Genomic DNA, 18,278 nt, shown 5'->3' on the forward strand with positions numbered 1-18,278 from the left:
GAGACCTTGCTCCTTGAGCTTATCTCCAGCACCTTCTAGTACCTTCCAATTTCAACTAGTGAGCGTGGCCTCTGGGCTGTGTCACTAATCTTCACCAGCAGAATGATGGATACTGGGATGGTGACAAGCAACTTCTGCTCAAGGAAATAGGACTCTTGAGACGGGACATCAGACCTAGTGGGCTGGAGAGGCAGCAGTGATCCTCTAACACTAGCACCTAGCATTCTGGTAGTGCCTGTCATACAACGTCAACAGGACGGTGACCTGGGATCAGCTAGTGTGAAGAAAAGGCTTTAGAAGACAGGACCTGCCATTGCCCACTGGGTAGGAATGACGCTAGGAAGTCTGACTGCTTCCACATACACAGAGTGCCTGAAGATGAGATTGCAGGCTCAGAAGTTTTCCTTCTTTTTAGCAAATAGCTTTATTGGCCACGCGGTAGCTCATGCCTGCAAATGGGATGCTGAGGCAGGAGGATGGCATGTTCAAAGTCAGCCTCAACCACCTAGCAAGACCCCGTCTCAAAATAAAAAAGGACTGGCGATGTGGCTCAGTGGTAAAAGTGACCCCCGGATTCAATCTCCAGTGCCAGAAAACAAAATAAACCAAAAAAACCCTCCTTATTGAGGTGTGAGTGACATGCTTCAGTGTGCCACTTGATATGTTTTGATATATTTCATATCCAAGGGGTTTTGGTTCTGAGGTAACCAAAACCTTCAGATGCTCCAGTCACTTATGAAAAAAGGCCTACTATTTGCATGTAATCTGTTCACATCCTCCCCTATACCTTAAGTCATCTCTAAATTATAATACCCAACAATGTAAATGGTGTGTAAGTAGTTGTTACACTGTGTTATTAGGGAGTAATGACCAAAAAAAAAATGTGTATACATGTTCAGCATAGATGCAATTCTAAAAACTAGTCTCAGTGCTCCACTGATTGAATCTGTGGACGTGGAAACCACCCATCCAAGGAACAACTAAACACACAAGACACCCTCACACACACACCTGTCAAACCATCACCAAAATCAAGATAATGAATATCCATTACCCCCCCCCAAATTTCCTTGCATTCTTTTGTAATCAATTCCCTCTGTTTCCTCCCTGTTTCCCACCATTCCCAGACAATCGCTGATCTGCTTTCCATCACCATAGCTTGTATTTTCTAGATTTTTTTTAATAAATGGAAATCATACAGTCTATATTTTTTTTGGGGGGTGTTCTGGTTTCTTCCACTAGGGACAATGACAGTTTTTTTGTGTGTGTGCAGTACTGGGAATTGAACTTAGGGTCACTTTTCCACTGAGCTTTTAGCCCTTGCCCTCTTGTAGGTTTTTCATTTTGAGACAGGGTCTTGCTAAGTTTCCCAGACTGTCCTTGAACTTGCAATCTTCCTGCCTCAGCCTCCTGAGTCCTAGTATTACAGGTGAGTGTCACCGTATATTAAAATCATTTTGAGATCCATTCATGTTGTTAAATTTATTGATAGATCATCCTGTTTTATTGCTGAGTATTAATCCATTTCAAGAATATACCACAATTTGTGTTTCTATTCACTTGTTGGATGGATTGGTAGGTTGTTTCTAATTATGAGTAAAACTACTATGAATATTAGCAAGAGTTCTTTGGGTTTTTGTTGTTTTTAGTTATAGATGAAAATAGAGTTTTTTTTAAAAAAAAAATTTTAGTAGTTGATAGATCTAATTTTATTTATATGTTGTGCTGAGAATCGAACCCAATGTCTCACACATGCCATGCTCACTACCTCTGAGCCCCGGCCCCAGCCCCTAGAGTGGATTTTGACGTACTATATATACATGGAGTATAACTCCCCATTCTTGTGGTTGTACATGATGTGGAGATTCACTGTGGTGTATTCATATATGACCACAGGAAAGTTATGTCCAATTCATTCAGTCTTTCCTATCCCCATCCTCCCTCCCTTCCCTTCATTCCCCTTTGTCTAATCCAATGAACTTCTATTCTTCCCTAATACCCCCTTTATTGCACGTTAGAATCCCCATATCAGAGAGAACATTTGGTCTTTGGTTTTGGGGGACTGGCTTACTTCACTTAGCATGAGAGTCTCCAGTTCCATCCATTTACCAGCAAATGCCATAATTTCATTCTTCTTTATGGATGAGTAATATTCCATTGTGTATATATACCACATTCTCTTTATCAATTCATCTGTTAAAGGGCACCTAGGTTTGGTTCCATAGCTTAGCTATTGTGTCTTGTGCAGCTATAAACACTGATGTGATCATGTCACTGTAGTATGCGTATTTTAAGTTCTTTGGGTATATGCTGAGGAGTGGGATAACTGGGTCAAATGGTGGTTCCATTCCAAGTTTTCTGAGGAATCGCCTTACTGCTTTCCAAAGTGATCGCACCAATTTCCAGTCCCAATAGCAATGTATGAGGTACCATTTTCCACATCCCACAGAGGTCTTTGTATGGACATGTTACTTATATGCTTTAATTTTTCTTGGCTAGATACCTGGGAGTGACATGGTACACATATACTTAACTTTTTAAGAAACCACGAGACTGTTTCCCAAAGTGGTTGTGACCCTTCACATTCCCACCAGCAGTGTGTGAGAGTTCTAGTTGCTTCCCATCCTGTCCAACACTTGGTCTGGTCACTCTTTAACTTTAGCTGTTCTAATAGGTGTAATGTATCTTATTGTGATTTTAATTTGCTTTTCCTTAATAATGAGTGACATAGGGCATCTTTTCAAACCTTTATGTGTTATTCATACATCTTCACCCATTTTTTAAAATTTTTTTAGTTATAAGTGGACACAATGTCTTTATTTTACTTTATGTGGTGCTGAGGATCGAACCCAGTGCTGCACTCATGCTAGGCGAGTGCTCTACTTCTGAGCCCCAGCCCCAGCCCCCGTCTTCACCCATTTTTGATGAACTGACTATTCAAATATTTTGCTCATTTTTTACTGGATTGTTTTCTCATTTTTGAGTTTAGAAAGTTATTTATAGATGCTGCATACAAATGCTTTGTCAGATATGTGAACTCATAATTCACTCATTATTTTTCAGTTTATGGTTTGTCTTTTCATTCATTCAATAACGTCTTGCGAAGAGTAATTCTTTATTTCTACTTCTTCTTCTTCTTTTTTTGGTACTTGGTATTGAACCCAGGGCCTTGTGAATGCTAGGCAAGTGCACTACCATTGAGTTACATCCCCAGCCTCTTTTTATTTTTTATTTTGAGACAGTAGCTGTGATTACAGGCATGTAACACCATACTTGGCATTAATTTTAACAAAGTCTAACTTATCAAAAAATTTTAAATATTTTGAAAAATAACAAATTGTGCTTTTGGTTTTCTATCAAATAAATACTTGCCCAGCCCAAGGTCAAAGATTTACTTTTTGTCTGTTCTAGAAATCTTAATAGTTTTAGGTCTTACATCTAGGTTTATGGTAAGTTTTGAGTTAGTTGTTTGATGTGAAGCAAGGATTAGCTAACTTTGTCTTAAAGGTCCAGACACTGAAGATTTAGTCCTTGTGGGCTAGATGATCTCTGTCTCAGACGTTCACCTCTATCACTGTAGTGCAAAGCAGACTGCCACCAAGAGTAACAGTGAGTGCCTGTGTTGCAAAAACAGGTAGTCGGCTGCATTCAGTTGTTGTTGTTATTTTTAGATATACATTCAGCCCACTGACCAGAATTTGGTGATTCCGTCTTTGAATGTGCAAACCCTACTGAGCCCCTCCAGGCAGCAGAAGTGAACCCATCACCTCTGTTGCATCTGCTACTACTTTGCCCAAAGATCCTCAGTGCAAAAGACCCTGCAAGAGGGCTGGGGTTGTGGCTCAGTGGTAGAGCACTCGCCTCCCACGTACGAGACCCTGGGTTCCATCCTCAGCACCACATAAAAATAAATAAGTGAAATAAAGGTATTGTGTCCAACTACAACTAAAAAAAAAAAAAAACCTGCAAGAGGGTGCTCCATTTTCTCATTTTCCACCGTCCTTCTCCTCATTGCTATTAGTCCTATAAGTAGGGAGAGATACCTGTGTGCCTTGGACTGAGCATACAACAGGATGCAGAGCCGCCTACATGCCAGGATCTCAGGTGCACAAAGCAAACTGCTGGGTCATTCAATTTCATCTTCTCTGCCTGTTTGGGCAGACAAAACCAGTAAAGAAGGTCTAGAGATCCAGAGCCGTTTCTCATTCCATGCCAGCCTCACAAACCAACATCTGTATCTATGAAAGAATGAATTTATTTATTCACAATTATTAAGAATGGCTCCCATTTTATATGAGGGTAAATCTTTTGAAAAGGATTTTCACATCATTGTCCTGTAAAACAAAGGTTGAATTCTGCTTCTAATGCTGTGTGATCTTGATTAAATCACTCCACTTTTCTCTCCCTCTGAATTCTCATCCGTGGGGGAAAAAGTTATTATTTCTCCATGTCACTGAGCAGACAAGAATAAGGCAAGACATTCCTTACCCACCTGGTTCACTCTCTACCAGACAATTCCAGAGCTGCCTTCTCCTTGAGCAGTTTATAAAGACTGCTTGCTTGCTTTCCTTTTAAAAATCACTGTACAAATGCAAGGTGTTGTTACTATTTTCTCTTTTTAAGTAATTCTAGAAAGCCTAGCCCCAGGATTTCACAATCTGTCACTGGCCCTCAGTGCCCCAGCCTGTTGCCAGGGAGAGAGATTATCCGGGTTTGGGGAAGGTCAGCCAGCCCCAGCACGATCTCCAACACAGCTTGGCTTGCCATCCCCAATCACAGCTTTGGAGTTAGCGACACAGATCCTGGGCAGGACCACTCCAAGGCCAAACAGAGTGGGCACTGAGAGGAGAACAGCACTTAGCACCACTAGCCCCCCTCCAGGCCACTCTAATCACCACCCACGCCTGCAGAAGGCCGCAGTCTGCGTGGCAGGCAGGCTGCAGGCTGTCAGAATCCTGAAAGAGGCAATGTCTTTGAGATCCAGAGACCTCATCTGTGTGGCCCCAGGGGCCATGCTTTGAACACAGCAGAGATCAAAGAGCAGATCTCCAGACAACTAGAGGAACTGGTGCGCACGCAGCACCGACATGAAAATATTTATCACAGCCCTCTATAAATGTATGCAAGAGCTAGAGATCCAGAGCCGTTTCTCATTCCATGCCAGCCTCACAAACCAACATCTGTATCTATGAAAGAATGAATTTATTTATTCACAATTATTAAGAATGGCTCCCATTTTATATGAGGGTAAATCTTTTGAAAAGGATTTTCACATCATTGTCCTGTAAAACAAATCATCCCAGGTGGCAGGAAAGCAATGCTGTCCTTGATGGGTCTTGCAGTTCAGAGAGGTGAGGTGACTTGTCAAAGACCACGCAGCTAGAAAGTAGTAGAGCTGATGTGGAAGTTTCAGCTACTGTGACTCCAAGCTTGGTGCTTTTCCCCTTCAGCCTCCTTGGAGTGGGCTGAAAAGACTGTCTTGTCATCAGGTGGGAAGCCTAGGAAGCAGACTCAGGAGGGAGGGAGAGATGAGCTAAGGAGGGCACCAGCTGGATGAGCCCTGTGTCCTGATGGAGGGACAGCTGTTAGAGCCAGACCGCTCTCTGCCCCCACTTCTTCTTACCTGGTGACATGGCCCCTGGCTTACTAAACAAACATATGGGGAGTAAACACTGAATTTTCTTTTCAGAAGGATTCACCATAGAGACTTTTGAATATTAATCTTCCTGTGGGCATCCAAACCTTAAAAATGACATGTGCGGGGACAGCCGGGTTGGGGAGACATTCATACATGTTATGAGGTCCCCGCAGGAGTCAATTACAACTGTGGACAGTCACTGGGGTAAATGGAGATGGGCGGAACAGACCTGAGGGGACCAGATGACCCCTGCAGAGGATAGCAGTGCTGGTCTCTGACTGTCTCCCATGCTCAATGGAGAGTATGTGGGTTCACTAGATATGCATGTGTGTATGCGCGTGCACTTGTGGAAGGTGTGTGTGCACGGTGGGGACGGCCAGGCTCTCATCATCAACCTGAAGTTCCATGATGCTGCCTTCCACGAAGGTTTTCTTTGACTTTCCTAATCAAAAATTAATAGGCACTTACTTGCTGCTGCCTTTAATTACATTTGCTAGAGACAAGTGTCTGCCAACCGGCATGGCTCTGGCTGGCTTCCTTGCTTGGGTCTGCTCTCAGCAAAGCCCATTTGATTTGGGAAGGGAGAGGGTGCCATTTTGACTGAGCATCTTGAAGAGGAAGAAATATCTCAGGGTGCCGATGAGTCTCTGCTCATTGGCAGCATTTGCCTGACCAAGAAGCTGAACCACACACGCCTTGGTGGAATGGGGGCCAACCTGTGGGCTTAAGGACCCCTAGGGACCACGGAGTCCATGAACAAGAGTCACTAAGCCCTGCTTGTGGGCATCGTGAACGATTCTACCCCAACAAATACAGGACCACTTTTCTAACATGTAGATATTATTGGGAGTGGCAAATTATTAATCCATTTTAATCATTAAATTTATGTTAGCTTTTTACCATTATGTATTTTTTAAACTGAAAATACATATTCACTTTGAGTGTGCCCCCCTCCCCCCAAATCCATGTGTTGAATCCTCACTATCTCAATGCAGTGGAATTGGGAGGTTGGTCCCAGCGGGAGGAGTTTGGGTCTTGGGGGTTACTCTCAGGAATGGATTCAGGCCTTTCTCTTGGGAAACTTTCTCTTAGGTTAACTATCTCAGGAGTTCAGTCCCCTTTTCTCTCTTCCTCACATGCCCCCTTTCCCTTTCCCTTTGCGCTGTGAATTAAAACAGAAGATGGGGGTTCACCTGGCCTTGAACTTTCAGAACGGTGAGCCAGAATAAACCTCTTTCTTTTATAAATTAGTCAGTCTCAGGTATCCTGTAACAACAACAGAAAATGAACTAAGATTTACAGCATGTTGGGTCTTTCACATTTTTTACCTTAAAAATGGGTCTTCAGACAGAAAAGGCTAGAAGCTGAAAACTAGAATATCCTTCCTATAATGGTGAAGCAGTTCCTGAAGGGAGGGGTTTATTTGTGTGTTACAGGGGATTGAACACCCGAGTGTTCTGCCTCTGAGCCACATCCCCTGCCCATTTATGGCTTTGATTTTGAGACAGGTCTTGCTAAGTTGCTGAGGGTGACTGTGAACTTGCGATCCTCCTGTCTTAAGTCTCCCTAGTGCTGGGATTATTGGTGAGCTCCATGGTACCCTGAAGGAATAAGTTTTTTTGGGACCCCGTTTCCGCCTCTCTATTTTAAACAGCTTTTGAGATATAATTTACATACCATAAAGTAGTTTCAATTAAACCGTGTAATTCAATGGTTTTGAGTAGATATTCACAGAGTTGTGGAGACAGTCACAAGAAATCATCTTAGAAGAGTTCCGCACCCCATTGTACTCATTAGCAGTTGTTCCCCATCCTTTCCCCCAGACCCTCAGAGCTAGGCAACTACTGATAGTTTCTATAGATTCACTTCTTTTGGATATTTCATCTAAGCAGGATTATATAATACTCGACCCTTTGTGACTCGTGGAGTGTTTTGAATCTAGTCTCGCAGACTCCTATGCATACTTTAAGACCCTTCTCCTCAGCCTTTTCCTGCTTACCCAACCTGTGGAAATAGATTGCTCCTGTTAAATCACGCTGTCTTGTTTGGGTGTTCGAGCAGCACTCGACACAAGCTGCACTGCCCATCTTTGCTGATACTGCTCTTTATTCTCCGGTTCCGTGAAATCCCTCACCTCTGACTTCTTGGGGTGGTATCCTGCTGGCATAGACCTTGGGGTCCCCCTCTCAACTGAGCCCAGCGTGGTTTTCTGCTTCAAATGGGCAATCAGTGTGATGAAAGAATAAATGACTCGTGGGGATGTTCCCAGACTTTGAGGAAAAAAGGATTCAGGAGAACGTACAAGAAAGCAAGCAAATTCAAGAAGATAAATCATGGACCGTGGGCATTAGAGTCCAAAGGCTTATCAGGTACCAAGTGACTAGAAGAATATTAAGAGGTCCTGGGATGCAAAGGGTCTCCCACCTACCTCCAGTAACAATTGAAAGAACATATTAGTCACTCTGTTAGCTGAAGGCATTAACCGCCTCCATTAAAATGCAAATGTCAACACCTGGGAGAGTGGTTGATGGAGCTATTATCAGCCATTTCCACCTCAGCTCCAATCTGAGCTCTTTGAAAGTTTTCTGTTCCCTGGGGCCCAGAGGTTTAGAGGTGAGGATGGGGTTTGGAAAAAATCTAGGTCCTGATTCCCTAGATGGCTAATTACAAATTCATCATCCTTGGCTTTCAAACCAAGGGAGCCAGAGGTCAAGTCAGAGGGCTGTTGGCCTTGGTTCCTCTTCAGAGCTCAGAGTGGAGGACCAGCTGGACCAGCTGGCTCTCAAGAGATGCCTGAGTCGTCTCAAGTCTACATGGGATGACCAGCCTTCAGGACACTCAGTGCTCCAACCTGCCAGGCACTTGATGACTAGAGAAAAATAATAAGTAGTGCATTCTCTGTGGGAAAGGTAAGCCATCTAGTTTGAAGTATGGAGTTTACTCTGAAAATGCAAATACCCGTGCATATGTCATTCTACCTAATAGTGGGAATGAGATGATATTTAAGACCGTCTTCTCCCTTGTTGGGCCTTAGGAATACTCCAAAGTATGATGAATGCTTTGAATTAAAGGAGAATGAAGATCTCCCTGTCACCCCCGACGGGCCTCTTTTCCTCCTCAAGTGCAGGAGGGGATTTTTGAAAGTTCCCCTGACTCTAGAAGTCTGGAGCCTCCAGCAGATCAGTCTGCAGGAAGAGAATCTAGAGCCCAGGTCAACTTGGTTCCGGGGTATTGTCTGTTCTTTGGGTCCACTTAGCTCCTACCCTAAAAGGCATTTTGTCTTCTTCAAAATTTGCCTATAGCCTCCATTTCTCTCTCCCTTTTGAAATGGGTATTTAAGCTTCAACCAGCTGGCCTTCTGTGGGTTCTGTACTTTGTGTAATCACCCTAATGTGAGAAACAAGCTCACTGGCCCAAATCCAAAGCATGGACTAAGAGAACCAAGGTATAACATGAAATCGAGGCTTTTATTGATGGTCTTGCAGATTGGAAGTTTGGGTGAGCAGGCACTTCCAAGCAATTACAACCAGCATTTGATTCCCTGGTGTGCAAGGTCCCTTCTCCAGCTCCTCATTGGCTGAGTACTATAGGGTGTATAGTACCTAAGGTCATCTAAGTTTTATTGTCTTCAATTGGGTTATTTAAAGAAATGCACCTTTAGTTGTCTCCACCTCCCTTTGTTCTCTTGTGGCAGAAAGGCCTTTCTGGGATTGAGTGCATTTTGGCATGTATGAAGTTTATTCATCTTTGTTGGTCAGGTAGGTGTACATGAATACATTTGTATGCCTTTTCTCCTGTTAAATCTATTTAGCCAGGCTCAAATTGTGAATCCCTCAGGGGTGGAAAGTTCCTTTTGCCCCTACACCCTTGAGAGAGACTTAGGTTCTCATATTTTGTAATTCCTTTTCTTTTTTTTTTTTTAATAAAAATTTTTCCCCCTTCTGCACTAGGAATTGAACCCAGGGCCTTGCACATGCTAGGCAAGCACTCTACCTACGAGCTATATCCCCAGCCTCCATAATTCCTTTTGAAGAACTCATTGTAGAACAGGCCTCTCCTGGGAAAAACTTTGCAGAGGGGAAAAAGAAAAAAAAATTATTTTATTTAAAAAATTTTTTTAGCCAGGGTCTCATTAAGTTGCAGTGGCTGATCTTGACCTTTAGATCCTCCTGTCTTAGCCTCCCAAGTTTCTGAGATTATAGGTATAGGCCACTGTACCCCATTGTAAAATTCATTTTTGACTCCCAATTCCTAACTTATTTTCATTCCTGCCCTCCTCTTTCCAGCTCCCAGGCACCCATGACCTCTTCTACTGTGTTTCCCATTCTATGGTTTCATTCACCTCAGGAACTGCTCCCTGGTGCCAAAGGCTCTGTTTTCCTCTTCCTAACATATCGCTGTTCTTAATAGCAAGCATCCTCTCCCTTGGTGTCCCCCAGCCTTGGCTGGGCCTTAGTGGGAGGCATGCTGATTAAACTCACTCACATTGACTTGCCCATGGCAGACAGTTCTGTCACAGCACCTTCAACCTCCCAGGGCATTCCTTTTTCAACCACTTTATTGAGATATAATTCGGTATCATAAAGTCTACCCACTTACTGTGTGCAATTTAGTGGGTTTTGGTGAATTTACAGTTGTGTAGTCATCACCGTAACCTAATTTTAGAACATGTTCATCATCCTAAAAGAAATCTTATACCTGTGGCCTGTGACTCCCCATTTAAGCAGTGCGGCAAAGTATTTCTAAGTAGGGGAGAATTACTGGTATTCACTTTTACAAATATTTCTGACTATTCTAAAATACTAGTGTTCTAATTTCTGAAACAAATATTCTTTTTTTAATATTTATTTTTGAGTTATAGGTGGACACAATATCTTTATTTTATTTTTATGTGGTGCTGAGGATCAAATCCGGTGCTTCACACATGGTAGGTGAGCGCTCTACCTCTGAGCCACAACCCCCGCCCCATGAAACAAATATTCTTCTAAATAACAGGCTCCGGGAGTGAAGAAGCCCTAAAGGGTAACTGAGGCACCAGGGGGAGGAGGGCTAGAGGGGGTGTGTCTGCAGCTCTCCCCTAAGGCTGGAGGTGCTCTGGATGTCTATAAAGACTAATTCCAGAGAGGCCTGGGATGGCCCCTGGGTGAAGACCCTAAGGACCACATCCTTTCTGCATCATGTAAACCTCTTAGAGTTTGTCTTAAAAACCTCTGCCTTTCTACCCTGTGACTGCAGCTCCTCTGGATTTTCTTTTCATAGGGATGAACTCCTGGACTTGCACCTCAGCCCTGGATCTCCTACAGTCAGTGAAGTTATTTCCGTTACTATGTCACTTTGGGGCCCAATTAACATCTGCTCTGTAATAGCTTTCTGACTGGTCTCCTATGCTCTTGGATATTGTTTTCTTTTTTCAATGTGGCTGCGTCTTTCCCAGTTTGCCTCCCCAAACAGAATGGACCAGGATACTCTGTCCCCCAATTCCTTCTTATTGTCTTTAAACCCGAGTCCTCTGTGCTGTGTTGAAGAATTCAATAACCCGCCTGTCCATCCCCACCAAGCAACCCAAGCACTCCTTAGTCACACACCCCTGAGTCTCCATGCGTTCACTAGTTCCCGGGTGTACCTTCCTTTTGTTTATCCACCAACTAGTGGTAACCTCTTACCAACTAGTGGGCACCAGATTGAGCACTGGGTACAGAATGGATCAGATACCAATTATGCCCTCAAGAAGTTGGGCAGGCTGTGGAGATGATTCTATGAACAAATCAAGATAATACAATGAGACAGGTGCAATGACAGAGATACCGTCAAGATATACTGGGAGCAGAGGGAGTGATTACAGGTTTGGGGGAAAGGGTGGCAGAGTGGAGGTGCATTAAAAAGGCCTTTACCCAGGTGCTGCTAGTGTAATTTGTGGGGGGAAAAGGATAATGTCTGCAGAGGAGAAAGAGCAGTTCAAGGTGGTTAAGTGGCTGGTGGCATGGAGAAGTGGTGGGCAGTGAGACCCATAGGTGAGAAGAGGCTGCTTTGAGGAAAGATTTCGAGGAGGTGTGAATAGATGAGGACAAAGTGGAGGACAGGTTTGAGGGCAAGGAGGAAGAGTTGGCAATTGTCCAGGCAAGGAGGGGGACCATCTGGACAAGGGTAAGAGAATGTAGAAGAAACTGATATGAAAAGATAAAGGCAGAAGAAGGACCATTATGTCTGGAGAGTTTGGGGATGATCATTTTAGTAGCAGTGGGAAAATGGAAAATAGGGCAGGCTGCTTGGGAGATTACCTCAGTGTTAGATTAATGGAATCCAGGGTGTGGGTGTGTCCCAAAGAGCATCCATGGGCTGGGGGAAGCTTGGAACTGGGAAAAGAGGTAAGGATGAAGGTCTAAATTTTATAAATATCTTAGGGGGAAAAATGTGCTTATCCTGTGACCTAGCAATTCTACTTGTAGGAATCTCTCCTAATGGCATAATTTAAGGGTGCATGTGAAGATTTATCTACAAAAATGCTTATTGTTTATGACAATAAAAGGATGGAAACATTCTATAAACTATTCTGACAGTGAAAAATGTCTAACAGTAGGAACTGGTTAAATAAATTGTGATATATCCATACAATAGAATTATACTCTGACAATAAAATGGATATTGTAAGTGAACACTTACTGACATGAAAAAAACTAAAATATTTTGCTAAGTAGATAAAGGCAGACTAAAACTGTAGAATAAAAGTCCCAGTTATTTTTTAAGAAAAAAAATCAGGACTTTAATGTTGGTTCTTCCTAGGTGGTAGGATTATGAATATGATTTTTTCTTTGTTTTTAGTTTTTCTACATCAATTATAAAATGATTTTTTTAATTGAAAAAAATAATAAAAGGAATAACCAGCTAAGGAGCGCTCAGGTGCAGAGAAGCTGATCAATGACAGACCTCTGATAAGTAATCCTGACTTCTCTGGCCACCTAGCCTCTGTGCATGTAATAGCCTATGACCTGAGTATCTCTCCTGCATGGTATTTGCTACATGGCTATATGGTAGAGAACAAGGAGCCGAGTGCTGCAAACAGTGGGCCTTCTACAAACTTATCCATTTTCTAAGTCTCAATTTTCTCATCTTTATGCTGGAGAGAATAATACTTTTCTCAAAATGGTTATTTGATGATAAATAAAATTTATAGAGACCATTGGTTTAGATTGAGCTCCTGCATTAGGCCCAACAGACTTAACCCAAATGGAGTTACTTATGCTGAAGTTCCAAGCCACCAAGTCAAAAGTAAGTTGTTAATCTGACCTTTCAAGAAATCATTTGGAGGGAGGGAGGAAGACACACACACACACACACTACACACACACACACACACACACACACACACACACACACACACACACCAAACAGGTCAGTTTTAGTAGGCATAATAAGTCCCTTTCCATTTAACTTTTACAAGGAAAGTAACTTGAAATGACCTATATGATTTTTTGTTCTCTATTTCTGCTTCTTCAGCCCTTCTCTGTCCATAAAACCAATCTTCTCTGCTCATCTCATTGAAATACTCAAATCCATTTTGTAGAATAGGTGTTGTCTGATTCTTGAATTGCAAATAAAAGCTAATTAAGATCTCTAAATTTGTTGTAATGCTGTCTTTTGATACTGACAATAAAATATTTACATACATACATAGTAGCTTAATAAATATTAGTTCATCTTTCCTTTCCTCTTCCTCATTCTTCCCTGCTAGACTCAGATTTGATTTCTAGATTTGATCTCCCAGGGTAGGAAATGAGACGGCCTCTCTCTGAACACAGGTGAGCTCTGTTGGAATTCTGTTCCACACTGAACTTGGCTGGACCTGTAGGTAACAGCCAGCTCTGCTCCCTTCCTGAGTTTGGTCAACTCTCTCCTGGTAGCACCTAGCATACCGCTCTGCTCACTGGGGGCGCTCCAATTTTTCTTGACTAAATTTGTGTTGCTTTATATGACTTAGCTAATCATGGATTACTCAAAGGCTGGATGATTACTCAAGGGTTAGTTTACTCAGACCTCTCGGAATTTTTCTCCTCCCATTCTGTAGCTCTGGCAAGGTTTATGTTCCACTCTGCAAATAGATGACCAGCAGAAAGAAAAAAAGTAGTTCTTCAGACCCATAGGTTCCTTGTCATAACCTCTGAGGAGAGTCTGGAGGACCAAGAGGATAAAGGAAGGCTGTTTCTCTCTCCCCTGGTTAGAGGTATGGTCCCCCCACCATACCTCACCAAGAGGAGACAGCCTGCAGGACATCTTTACTCTAGGGGAAAATGAAGTTGGGCAGACACATCATTTCACAGGCCCAGGTCCCCTGTACAGGCAGTAAAGTCCTCCTCACCCTTGCCTTTGCTGGCTAGCTGAGCAGGAGCATCTGGCCATTATTCCCTTTTCCCAGGTCCTGCCTTGCAGCTTGCTCTGGTGCACATCCTTCCTGAAAACAGCTTATTGAGTCTGGGAGGCAGCCTGGTGCTAAGAAAACATCTTTGGGTTGAAACTTAGGAGACTTGTGTGACCCATGGCAAGTTGGTTAAGCTCTTGAAGCCTCAGATTCCGGGAATAACCACAGAGGCCCTGTCCCCTATCACAGCCTAGAGTTACTGGGAGGGAATCAAATAAGATTTATAAAAGTATTAACAGGTAAACAGCTCTTTATAAACGCCAGGTGTTCCCAGTTCTGTTTGTGGGGTTTCCTCTCTGTAACTATCCAGCAAAGCGTTCCTGTCCGCCCCGCCCTGGTTGTACGGGCCTCACCCACTGCATCTTCATCTTTTCCGTCGTTGTGTTTCTGAGCCTCCGAGATCTTCAGTCTCAGCATCTCCCCTGCCCATTTCCGGGTCTGGCTCTGGGGCCCCTCGGGTCTCTCCAGGGACTCAGTCTCTGGCTCCCTGCGGCAGTCGCTACCCGGGTGCCCCCCGCCCGGCGCGCCCTTCTTTGGCACGGTCGCCGGGCCAGAGAATCGCCCAATAAGCGCGCTGGACTCGAGTCTGACAGCTCAGGAAGCGGCCAATCGAGCCCGGCCAGAGAAGGGGGGCGCAGCGCCGGGGCTGAAGTTGGGTTGAATGGGGGGAGGGGGAATAAAGGGGGATACAAAAGAGGGGAGCTAGGACTGGGGGCGCAGGAACCCAAGCTGGGGGCGGGGGACGACCGAAGTCACCGAGGTCCGGCCAAAGGATCGCAGGCTGGACTCGGCTCCAGGCGCCAGGGAGGGAGGGGCACAGCGAGATTTTAGGTGAGGAAGGGGAGCTGGGGTCCCCCGCGGCCCCCGAGCCCGGCCTGAGGATGCCCACGGGCCACCAAGGCTGGAGCCGTGGCCCGGCCGAGGGCGGAGGCGGCCGCGCGCCGTTGTGAGCTGAGGCCCGAGCGGCGCGGGGGGCGGGGAAGCGGCGGGAGGAGGGGATGCGGAGGGCGCTCCGGCGGCGGCGGCGAGCGGGCAAGAAGGGAGGAGCGGCGCGAGCGGCCGGAGCGGCGCAGGGCCCGAGGCGTGCATGGCGCGCCCGGAGCCGAGATCCCGCGGGTCCCCCCGGAGAGCCCCCGGGGAGCCGCGGCTCTTCGGCGGGTCCCCCTCGGCCGGCTGCTTCTGAGCCCCGGCCCTCCATCTCTGGATGCTGTGCTCCGGGAGAGAAGCCCGCCTGCGTTGGGGCAGAACGGCGGTGGCGAGGCGCCGGATTCCGCCCTCCGCTTAGCTGTTCTGCGCCCGGCCGCGGTGGGCCCGCAGCCGGCGGCAAGAAGCTTGAGGCTAGCGGAACCAGCGCGACAGCTCTCGGGACCGGCGGGTGCGGGCCAGCCACGCTTGGTTTGGGGGAAAGGGAGAGGCGAGAGGGGAAGGGCCGCACCTCAGGAGCCGGTCCTCGCCCCCGCCCCCTGCGCGGACGCGCGGAAGGCTCGACTCGTCTTTCGCGGGGGCCACGCTCCCACTCTCGCCACGGGAGGTGGGGGATGCGGGCGACAGCTCCCCCGGGATCCAGGACCCTCCCCCCCAGGGCTCCGGAGCTGTCGCTCCGCCCGCCGCCCCCTCCCCCGTGCTCTCCACCCCCCATCCCACCTCCCCACCCCTCGTAAGAAAATAATGCTGGCTGGCGCCCGCACCTCCCAGTCGCTCCCAGTCCTCTGTGAGGAAAGGGCACCCGCTGCGTCTCCGTGCCGGGACCCCCGCAGAGCCGCCCTAGCCGCCACCTAGCTCCGAAAGCCTCTGGGCTTTGCTTAGGCATTATCTGCGAGCGCCGCGCCCGGGCATTGCCAGCTCCGGGGAGGCGCCGCCCGCAAGGACACCTCTCCGTCCCGCCTCGTCCGCAACTCCGGCCCTCGTCGACTCGACGCGAGCCAGGGGTCTGGACGTCCCTCTGCGCGAGGCGCAGTAGCTGGAGCAGTCCCCGCTGCCCCAGCTCAGAGCCAACTCCATCTCGGACCTGGGACTCTTGACGCGGATTCTCAGCTACTTCTCACCTCGGGGCTACGCCTGTCTCTCAGCTCACCCTCCGTTGCCCTCCTCCACCGCTCAGGACGGGGGTGCCAAGATGCCCCGCTTCTGCGCAGGGCCCCGGGCCGCCCCCGACGTGTGACCCCAGCCTGGTCCCCCTGCTCGGCCGTCCGCCCTCCCCTTGGAGACCCCCGGCCCGGTCCCCGGGGGAGGAGGAAGACGACGAGGCCGAGGGGGGGATGTCCGGCTCCAAAAGCGTGAGCCCTCCGGGCTACGCGGCGCAGACAGCTGCGGCGCCGGCACCCCGAGGAGGCCCAGAGCACCGCTCGGCATGGGGGGAGGCCGATTCCCGCGCCAATGGTTACCCCCATGCCCCTGGGGGTTCCACCCGCAGCTCCACCAAGAAACCCGGTGGGTCGGTGACCCCGCAGCAGCAGCGCCTGGCCGGCCGCTGGCGCAACGACGACGACGATGATCCTCCGCTGAGTGGTGACGACCCCCTGGCCGGGGGCTTTGGCTTCAGCTTCCGTTCCAAGTCCGCCTGGCAGGAGCGCGGCGGCGACGACTGCGGTCGCGGCAGCCGGCGGCAGCGGCGGGGCGCGGCCGGCGGGGGCAGCACCCGGGCGCCCCCTGCGGGCGGCGGCGGTTCGGCGGCAGCGGCAGCTGCGGCAGGCGGGACGGAGGTGCGCCCCCGTTCGGTGGAGCTGGGCCTGGAGGAGCGACGGGGCAAGGGTCGCGCGGCCGACGAAGTAGAGGCCGGCGCCGTCGAGGGCGGCGAAGGCTCTGGGGATGGCTGCAGCTCAGAGGACTCAGGCTCAGGGCCCGGCGCGGTGCTGTCGCTGGGCGCCTGCTGCCTGGCATTGCTGCAGATATTCCGCTCTAAGAAGTTCCCGTCGGACAAGCTGGAGCGGCTGTACCAGCGCTACTTCTTCCGCCTGAACCAGAGCAGTCTCACCATGCTCATGGCCGTGCTGGTGCTCGTGTGTCTTGTCATGCTGGCCTTCCACGCGGCGCGGCCCCCGCTCCAGCTGCCCTACCTGGCCGTGCTGGCGGCCTCCGTGGGAGTGATCCTCATTATGGCTGTGCTCTGCAACCGCGCAGCCTTCCACCAGGACCACATGGGCCTGGCCTGCTACGCGCTCATCGCGGTGGTGCTGGCCGTCCAGGTGGTGGGCCTTCTGCTGCCGCAGCCGCGCAGCGCCTCCGAGGGCATTTGGTGGACGGTGTTCTTCATCTACACCATCTACACCCTGCTGCCTGTGCGCATGCGGGCTGCGGTGCTCAGCGGGGTGCTCCTGTCTGCTCTCCACCTGGCCATCGCCCTACGAACCAACGCCCAGGACCAGTTCCTGCTCAAACAGGTAGGAGCCCACCCCGCCAAAGGGACTGGACTGTGGGGCTTGGCAGGCCTGGGCTTGATTCCAGAGAAAGTGATCCCACCCTCACCCTTGAAAGTGGTGAAAAAGAGCCAGAGATGTGGCTTCTTGGTCCCCCTTGCACCCCAGTGTCTTCGTTTACAAAAGAGTGCTCTTGTGTTACTTATAACGTTCCTGGCCTGGTAGATAATGCTCCAAACTGTATCCATCAGTGCTGGGATTTGAGTAAGGAAGAAGACTTGGAGAAAATGGAGAAGTCCCCATCTCTCCCTGAGCTTCAGTCCCTGTATATACAGGAGACACTACCTAAAGTGGCGGGACCCTCTAGCAGCCACCCATCCAGAGCATCACTGCTGACTTGTTAATCCAGACCTAGATAGAACATTGGGGAGGAGGGATCTGGACACCCCTTGTCCTGTCCTAGGAAGGAGATAGGATAGCCCTCCCAGTGTCTGAGGCTGGAGGTTTAGAAGCTAGAGATATCACTGAACTTGAAGGAAGACCGACAAGTAAGGAGGACCTTACCAAAGTGCAAGGCAAGAAGGCGAAAACTTGCAGTTGGCACAAGTGGGAGGAAGCATCTGAGATGTGTGTGGCCACAGTCCCCCTTCTGGCCTGAGCAGAAAGCTGGTGTTGAATACCATGACCCTTCCAAAGGGTGCTCCTGGTCATTGCTTTTTTTTTTTTTTTTTTTTAAAGCCCTGCTGACACTTATTGGGCAAATCTAGAACTGTGGGCTAAGGAGTAAATAAAACTTCTGTGGCTTCAGACTTCTTGAAGAGGGACATGCTTGCCACCCAGGCCTTAGGGTAAGGCAGCCTCTAAGACATCT

The 18,278-nt window shown here is 48.0% G+C and overlaps 2 protein-coding genes across 5 annotated transcripts in view; one reads left to right on the top strand and one right to left on the bottom strand.

Moving 5' to 3' along the window:
* Positions 1 to 5,183: 5,183 nt before the first annotated feature.
* LOC120884467 (uncharacterized) lies at positions 5,184 to 15,861 on the bottom strand. Of its 3 annotated transcripts, none has more exons than XM_078044110.1 (2): positions 14,405 to 15,861; positions 5,184 to 5,498 (listed from the first exon to the last, which is right to left on the bottom strand). In XM_078044110.1, the coding sequence occupies exon 1, from the start codon at positions 15,859 to 15,861 to the stop codon at positions 14,551 to 14,553; it is 1,311 nt and encodes a 436-aa protein (XP_077900236.1). In that variant the 3' UTR covers positions 5,184 to 5,498; positions 14,405 to 14,550. The 3 variants fall into 3 exon arrangements, with proteins under 3 accessions (XP_077900236.1, XP_077900235.1, XP_077900234.1); XM_078044109.1 differs by having other exon boundaries at positions 5,184 to 5,510; XM_078044108.1 differs by having other exon boundaries at positions 5,184 to 14,084.
* A 448-nt stretch (positions 15,862 to 16,309) lies between these two features.
* Adcy5 (adenylate cyclase 5) overlaps positions 16,310 to 18,278 on the top strand; it is a 146,785-nt gene continuing 144,816 nt past the window's right edge. For both annotated transcript variants that reach the window (XM_005338885.3, XM_021735636.2), the window contains exon 1: positions 16,310 to 17,431. In XM_005338885.3, the coding sequence (XP_005338942.2) occupies positions 16,310 to 17,431 (1,122 nt within the window). The remainder of the gene's footprint in view (positions 17,432 to 18,278) is intronic.

The sequence above is a fragment of the Ictidomys tridecemlineatus genome, chromosome 3 (assembly GCF_052094955.1).
Source record: "Ictidomys tridecemlineatus isolate mIctTri1 chromosome 3, mIctTri1.hap1, whole genome shotgun sequence".
NCBI lineage: Eukaryota > Metazoa > Chordata > Mammalia > Rodentia > Sciuridae > Ictidomys > Ictidomys tridecemlineatus.